The sequence below is a fragment of the Gadus macrocephalus genome, chromosome 16, assembly GCF_031168955.1.
Source record: "Gadus macrocephalus chromosome 16, ASM3116895v1".
In the NCBI taxonomy this organism is placed as follows: domain Eukaryota; kingdom Metazoa; phylum Chordata; class Actinopteri; order Gadiformes; family Gadidae; genus Gadus; species Gadus macrocephalus.
In genome coordinates, this window is record NC_082397.1 from 13,516,741 (window position 1) to 13,524,980 (window position 8,240).

The window sequence follows — 8,240 nt, forward strand, 5'->3', positions numbered from 1 at the left end:
GGGCTGTGGGGTGGGGTGGGGTTCAGGGGTCAGGGGGTGGGGGGGTTCTCTACAGTCCATCAGCACCTTTCCTAGGGCAGGTGGCATTGTGGGCGGCGTAAGCTGGTTATTAGGAGATCAGAGCAGGCAGAGGGAAGATCAGTAGTCCTTAAGCCTCCTAAAGGAGATCTACCTGTGCCTCTCTCTCTCTCTCCGTCTCGGGCATTCTCTTTCTCTGTCTCTCTGTCGTCTCCCTTTCGTTCCTTCTTGAGAGAAATCCTTTTCTTCTCCGGCCCGGCGTTCGTCTTGTCCCGTTGAGAGGGAGAGAGGGACAGATAAAGACTGGGGGAGAGAGAGAGAGAGGGAGAGAGAGATGATTCGTTGGATGAACAGCTCTCTTCGGGGGGCTCCCTGCGACGACATGGTGGTGTTGGAGTGCATGGCTTCGGCCGACGGGAGCTGCCGCTGTCTGGAGGGCTGCTACGGCGAGGTGTTGAAGGACTGGGTCTTTCACCTAGGGTACGGCTGTGTGTGTGTGTGTGTGTGTGTGTGTGTGTGTGTGTGTGTGTGTGTGTGTGTTTGTGTGTGTGTGTGTGCTGAAGTGTGTGAGTTTGCGTCGAAGTATGGGTGTGTATGTGTGTGCACGTTGTAGTGTGTGTGTGTGTGTGTGTCTGTGTGTGTGTGTGTGTGTTGTACTGTGTTTGTGTGTGTGTGTGTCATTGAAGTGTGTGTGTGTGTGTGTGTGTGTGTGTGTGTGTGTGTGTGTGTGTGTGTGTGTGTGTGTGCGTTGCTTTGAAGCGCTAGGTGCGGCACACTCCATTACTAGGTTAGGACCATAGTACTTTGGTGTTTGTGTTTATGTTGTTTCCCTGCGTGTCAGGGGACTGTTAAATAGATCAAACGTGCTCTGGCTGACACACCAACTCTACCTCGGTTCGGGTAGACATGGGAAGAGGCGTTCAGGCGCTTCGGGTGCGATGAGTGGGCGTGTGGACGCACTCCCCTGCATTTGTAAATGAGCGGTTGTTTCATGAGTGTTTGCAGGTTAGCATCGCTGCTGTTAGCATTGTTGCTACTGACATTGTTGCTGGCCATGGACTCGCTCTCTGCCCCTGTCGCTCTGCCTGATTGTTGTTTTATTTGAGGGTCAGCAAAACGCCAAAGTGAAAAAACAACATTGCGGCTTGGAAAGACCCAGAACTCGGGGGGGGGGGGGGGGGGGGGGGGGAGTTTAGCAGCGTGTGTGAAGTGAGTCCTTTGGACAGCGTGAGCTCAGTTGGATTTAAAGATTGAGAGCTTATTTGACACACACATGGTTGCAACACCAGTCGCACAAATAGAAAGAACTGTCTGTCAAGAGACTCTGAAGTGCGGATAAGTCCTGAATCCATAGACCTTTATACAGCCCTATAGTATATAGAGCTATATATAAGTCTCAGGGGCATACTATAATAGTATTCACAGTAACACGCCGCACCATAACATCTTTGATCTCTTGCAAGAGTTATGAGTTATAATAAATCAAAAGGAAGGATTGAGTTGACCAAAAAAGAATAACCCTGGCTGACAAATAGGACCTCTTAATTCAACTTTATGTTACATAGTTTCTACGTTTATACCCCCTGTCTCCCTTCACAGTGTTAGCTACGGTAGTGGTTGAGGGCTGTACCTCCAAGCAGAGCTTTTTCGGCAATCACTCGCTGCAGAAATGCCTAGCGGTCAAGGCACTTGACTCAGCCAATATAACTCCCATAACCTCGAAAAACGTTTCCTTTCAAAAACCTTCCTGCTGCGGTTTCTCTGGATTTGTTGCTGTTCCTTAACCTTTTATTGTCTTGAGCCCCATCAGAAATGAATTCCTTCAAACGAATTACCATTATCATTTAGCTCCATTATTAATGTTGTGGTGGCCTGTGCATTTAAAATGAAAGAAGCAGAGGCACACTTCTATTTGTTGTCTCACTTTATAAGTAAGTTACAATCAAATTATTTGACATCAGAAATTGTTATTTTGTAGGTATAACAAGGCTGAATCACAACCCGCCCACCCGCCTCTTAGGGTGGTCCCACCCCTCACCCCCAGTGGGGAGTCACCTAACCGGGGAAGCTTTCATAAAAACGGTTAGCGGTGAGTCACTTGTATTTAACTAAACGTGAAGCAGCCATGATAAACTGCCACTTATCCAACCGCCGCCCCCACGGCATTTCCAGTTCAGAGAGCCCTTCTCAACAGCACAAAGGAGTATATTTAGTCACAGACTGAATATTTAAAGCACTCGCTCAGCCTCTCACCCCGTCACTCACTCTCTCACTCACACACTGACTAACACACTCTCTCACACACTCCCTTCTCACTTTTGAAACAGCGATATCCGAGCATGAAGCAGAGCATTGCCACTGGTTTGTTGATCTATTTGGAAGATGAAATGAATGATATAAATCCTTTATTGTTTGATCATTTGTATCTCCAGTGCCAATGCAATCATATAAATGCAAACAGAGCAACAGTTAATTGTGGTTATTAAGATATTTTGAGTGGTTCCAATACCATTTTTCCCATATTGAGTAAACGGTGGTTGAATTGTAAGAACTGGTTTATAGTGTTTTATGTAAAAAATAAAAATGCCTATTCCTTTCAATATATCATTTACAGCGAGCATATGGTGGGTTGCATTCTCCCATTCAGCATAAAGTAATAACATTTAATCTGCATCAGTTTGATCACATAGTCATTGATACATTATTTGAATAAATGTTCTTGGAAAAGCTGCCTTTGACTGCCTCGTTTAGAGATTAAAACCATCGTCTATTGTAAGAGTACAATCAATCCTCCTCTCAGTTAAGCATGGACATGACGTCCAGGCACACGCTTGCTTACAGGCCGTGGAGTAATCACTCAACATAATCATTATGTGCACAGCGGTGTCACTTCTTGTGTGTGTGTGTGTGTGTGTGTGTGTGTGTGTGTGTGTGTGTGTGTGTGTGTGTGTGTGTGCGTGTGTGTGTGTGTGTGTGCTGAATGCTACAGTAGTGCAGATGAGGGATGCGTGTTGCCACCCCTGACCGTCATGTCTCTGCCCCAGAGGGCCTGCAAGACAAACGGATACTGGTAACCATGGCGATGCTCAGTACGCTTAGGGGAAACGGTGACAGGTGTTGGCCATGTGTACTGCTGTCCGTGTTCAATGGTGGTTTTTATTCGTTCTTTTTTAAGTGATGTACCAGAAAGCATTCTGGTTCTAAGTGTTTGTGTTTGTGTGTGTGTGTGTGTGTGTGTGTGTGTGTGTGTGTGTGTGTGTGTGTGTGTGTGTGTGTGTGTGTGTGTGTGTGTGTGTGTGTGTGTGTGTGTGTGTGTGAGTGTGTGTTCAGTGATCACTCACTCAACTCGCTTGATTGGCTCCCACACGATGCTGGCCAACTGGACACTTACTAGCAGCCAGTCCTCAACCTGCCCTTCGCAGCATCATTGGACAGTGTATTGATTCCAGATCTATTGGTTTGCAGCAATGAAGACTGTGATTTATTAGTTACCATTAACTTAAGTGTTTGGGAAAGGGTTCACCAACTATTCCTGGACTGACATTCACAACCATTAAAATATCACATTCATGTATTTTCATCTTTCATGAGAAGAAGAAAGCACTGTTCATTGGCTCTGTGCTATATTGGTTCCCATGGAAACGCCTATTTAATGGGAAGACACGCTGTCCATGCATGAGAGTTATTTATGTCACTACTATGATTTGTAGACAGCAATTGATCTGAAAACTGACACATGGTTCCTCAACACTCCTGACCAGGAGTACTAACTAGACTGTGGACCAGCTCTACTAACTAGACTGTTAACTAAGTCTACTAACCAGGCTGTTGACCAGGTCTACTAACCAGACTGTTGACCAGGTCTGCTTACCAGACTGTTGACCAGGTCTACTAACCAGAGTGTTAAATAGGTCTACTAACCAGATTGTCGACCAGGTCTGCTTACCAGACTGTTGACCAGGTCTACTAACCAGCGCGTTGACCAGGTCTGCTAACCAGATTGTTGACTAACTCTACTAACCAGAAAGTTAATATCCATACTCAGGTTAGGATTTAGGCGGACTGGCAGAATGTAATTATGAGCCAATGAGCAACGATGTATAAATACAGAATAAAAGGGTTTGGATGAGCTTGAACCCTTGTTCCCCGCACGCACACACACACACACACACACACACACACACACACACACACACACACACACACACACACACACACACACACACACACACACACACACACACACACACACACACACACACACACACACACCTCACCTTCCCCATCTTCCCCAGATGTTAAGCAGCTGCATCATCTAGAACCCCTCATGCTGGTCAGATGGCCTCAGTCTTGGGGATGAAAGCAGGGCTTTGACATTAAGTGTGGCTCCTCAGTGGGGCAGGCGGAGATGAGGTCCCAGTCCTTGCCTTCTGAACCAGAGCGCTGTGATTGATGGCCGCTGACCGGTGGCCGATTGGCTGAGCATGACGTGAGGGAGGTAGCTGGTGAAGACTGACAGCCGACCAGATCCCGTGAACAGCCGCTTGTCCCTGCTGATCTAAGACATATGGAAGGCATTAGGGCTTCCTTAGCGCGTGTGTGTGCATGTCTGTGTCTGTGTGCACGTGCTTGTGTGTGTGTGTGTGTGTATATGTGTGTGTGTGTGTGTGTGTGTGTGTGTGTGTGTGTGTTTGTGTGTGTGCTTGAGTGATGTCTGTTGGGGTACTGATATATTGAAGATGAATAGATTCCACCCCTGGACTTAAATAATAGAGAATGTATTTATCAGTTCACTTAAAAATATCTTGAATGCCTTAAAACTAGCTCCTTCCCAAATTGGTGCTTTGTTATTTCTGCTCAAGAGGCAACCAAGAGGATATGAGCAGCTTCGAGTTGCAACCCTACAAGGGAGAATACAGCAGCAAAGGGCTCCTGACACATGGACATTTAATCCCTTTAACTGGCCCAGGTTTCATGCTTGCTGCTTCACCTTTGGAGCAATGCAGCATATCGGCACCAGATGTAGCTGACCCTTGGCAAAGCAGATTGTTGTTTTTTGGTTTATATTTCCTCTAAAACCGCTTCACCTTAGTCCTAAATGTTTCCAAAAGAGAATCCCTGAAGCATTTTCACTTCTTGTTGATTATTCTTCATTGGCACGCAAATAACGTTGAAAGTTGCTTCTGGATTTGATCGTCTATTTGAGAGAAAGATAGACTTTCACACTAACAAAGAATAGACATATACAACTAGCTTGTCTTTGTAAATTGTACTCTTGAGTTCAACTTTGCTCTCTCTCCAACTCAAAGACACACAGTGGGGTAATGTTTAGCCTTCCTTCGGGCCTTGCTGTCTATACCTCTATATCTCTAAAGCCTTCTATGTTTTGAATACAATCCTTGTTCCACATGGTCCAGTCTCACTTAAACCACATCTCTCATTTACCCTCTTTCATTTAGGAAAAATTTAATTCTAACATATGACGAATGAATCCATGTGAAGGCCAAGGCGATTTGGTGTGTGTGTTTCTAAATGCTATTGCTAGCAAGCGTTCTCGCTCATTCTGCGTCTTGCTCTACTTTATTTTTCACTGGCCTTGTCTCTTGTTGTCGGTTAATCTTGGGCCGCTAGCTCTGTGGTTCAGTTAGCACTCCAAGCCTATTAGGCCTCCAGTGATACAAACTTTTATTAGCTCTTCTTAAAGAAGCCGCTGAGAAGGCGGTCTCCGTGTGACAACTGTACATGCGGAGGTTCCCGTTGACCGATTTTACACACTCATTGGGAAATCTGAACTTGAACTAAAATGAATGAGGATGATCATTTAGTTGATAACGCTACACATTATTAGTGATATGTAACGTGTGTGTGTGTTTGTGTGTGCGCACATGTGTGCGTGCTGTCAAGGCTCTGATATTCTTTGGTCAGTGCGTTTGCTCTAAAATTCCCTGCAGTCCCCCTTGACCTCGACAAGGATAACAACTGTACAGAAAATAGATGGTGCAGTGAAGTAAATATATATTGATCTGTTATATAGAGCAGAAGGGGAGCTATTTAGGTATTCAATTGATGAATCTCTCTCTCGCTCTAACCCTTGCTTTCTCTCACTCTCTGTCTCTCTCCCTCTGTCTCAATGTCTCTCGCTCTCGCTCTCTCTCTCTCCCTCAATCGGCCAGCACTGCCAGTAACTCTAACCGGAGCACGCCCGCCTGCTCGCCAGTCCTGCGAAAGCGGTCGAGGTCGCCCACGCCACAGAGCCCGGAGGGTGAGAACATGGTGGAGAAAGGTTCGGACCACTCCTCCGACAAATCCCCCTCCACCCCCGAGCAGGTGGTCCAGAGGACCTACTCGCTGCAGTCTGCACGCAGCGGCGGCAAAAACTCCAAGGTGAGAGGACGCTTCTCAGTGCAGACCACAAACAGCTCTGCTAACACCTAGCCGCTGTTGCTGTTGTTATTGGCTGTGTACAGAAGTGTTATTGAACTGGCTGGATCATTCTGTGTCAGAGTTGAGATATTGAGGTTGATGTGGGTTTCTGTTGCTAGCTGGGAACTGGGGTTTCGTTAAATAGTGACTACAGTGCTTACAGAATGGTATATACTGGATCATTTGAAAGCGTAGTAAGTATGACATAGTGTCATACAGCGTGCCACTAGATGGTCATTTCATAGACTGGGACAGATTGAAATGTGTATGGCCAGCCAACCCTGTGTTTTAGGCTCATCTATAATAATTAGATTTTTACACACACAACTAGTTATTTGAGACTGAACTTGAAAGTCTTTCGAAAAGATGTGTTTTTTGCACCTCAAAAGAGCAGACGATGCACATTATCTTGCTGTGACAGAATAACGAAGTGTGTTGTGATTGAAATTACTATGATGACATTGATGCAAATAATGAATTGAATGTGGATAGAAATGTAGAGTATTCTTAAAGTGACAGTGTAACGGCATGACGTCAGCAGCTCTGTGCTTTCCTTTGCCCATAAACTCCCATCTTGACTCAGTACGGCCCCAACACAATGTATAGGAGTTGAGACACTGGCGTTACTCTTGTCTTGGTACAGGCAGAGTTATACCCTTGCTTCCTCCCTTTGTTCATTCAATATTACTTGCTTTTGTTACGACCAAGCCATTCACAGACTGTGTCAGGGCGGATCAAGACTCAGTTTTAGTCGGTTTTTCTCCCTGGTAATTTCCATACTGAGATGAGGGTGTTAGTTAGTTTCATTAGTGAGCAGTTATTTTCACTGCCTCAGTGTGAATGTAGTTATTACTGATTGATAGTCCCCATTCATTCCACCCTGTGTTGCACACACATATTTCATATTTTCTTTCATAAAATATCTTGGAAAAGCATGCTTAGATGGGTGTTGTACCACAATGGAGGGACGCAGCAGATGATTTAAATGCACACTCATTCAGTCTTCTTAACATGAGCAGAACATTAGCAGTCTATGACAACAGAAGATCAAAGGCACAACACTACAAATGTTAAAACAGTCTAAAATTAACACTCTGCTTCATATCATCAGCAGGGAGCAGTTTCAAGAATTAATTTAGATTGAGTCTGAGAGCTACACCACATGTTAACTCGTCCTTGGCAGTGAATACATTTCTGCTTCCTTTTGGACACAGTGGGCGATCAGAGATAACCATCGTGTGCAAGTGACCGTCCATGCATAGAGGATGGCAGCCTATTACGCCGTTCCTCTCACCGGACGTATCTAAATCCAATCTAAGTCGCCTGCACAAAATGCTAAATAATGCAATGTTTCCACAAATCGGAACCGGCATCAATAGATTCAATTGTCCACCTTTTTTTAGGACGTGAAAATCATTTTATGAAAGCCCTCCCTTCCATTATATATCTGTGTATATATCTGTGTTCTTCATTTGTCATGATACAGCGTGCACAGCTTCTCTAAACACTTCCATTGCTGCTGCTACTGTGTTCCATATGAAAATGTCTGCGATCGTATGATCGATGATAATGTGTTCGACTCTTTATTTCACTCTTCCTCGTTTCGGTAACCTCTGCTGTATATACTCTTGCCTTTGTTTTTCTGTTCTGTTCCTGTTGTTGTTTTTGTGTTTTCTTTCTTCTCTCTCTGATTGGTTTCTTGTTTTCTTCTCCTGGTCGCATGCTAGTCTCACAAGCGACTTTCCAAAGTAAGCATTACTCTTTATTTCTGTTCTTGGACTTCTATCTATCCTGCCTTC

The 8,240-nt window shown here is 44.9% G+C and overlaps 1 protein-coding gene across 17 annotated transcripts in view; it reads left to right on the forward strand.

Moving 5' to 3' along the window:
- gramd1bb (GRAM domain containing 1Bb) overlaps positions 1-8,240 on the forward strand; it is a 92,155-nt gene that overhangs the window by 58,338 nt on the left and 25,577 nt on the right. For 9 of the 17 annotated variants that reach the window (XM_060076282.1, XM_060076279.1, XM_060076280.1 and 6 more), the window contains 2 exons: positions 6,192-6,402; positions 8,169-8,189. In XM_060076282.1, coding sequence (XP_059932265.1) covers positions 6,192-6,402; positions 8,169-8,189 — 232 coding nt within the window. Of the gene's footprint in view, positions 1-79; positions 499-6,191; positions 6,403-8,168; positions 8,190-8,240 lie in introns of those variants that run through there. The other 8 variants (XM_060076266.1, XM_060076267.1, XM_060076273.1 and 5 more) reach the window with 6 other exon arrangements.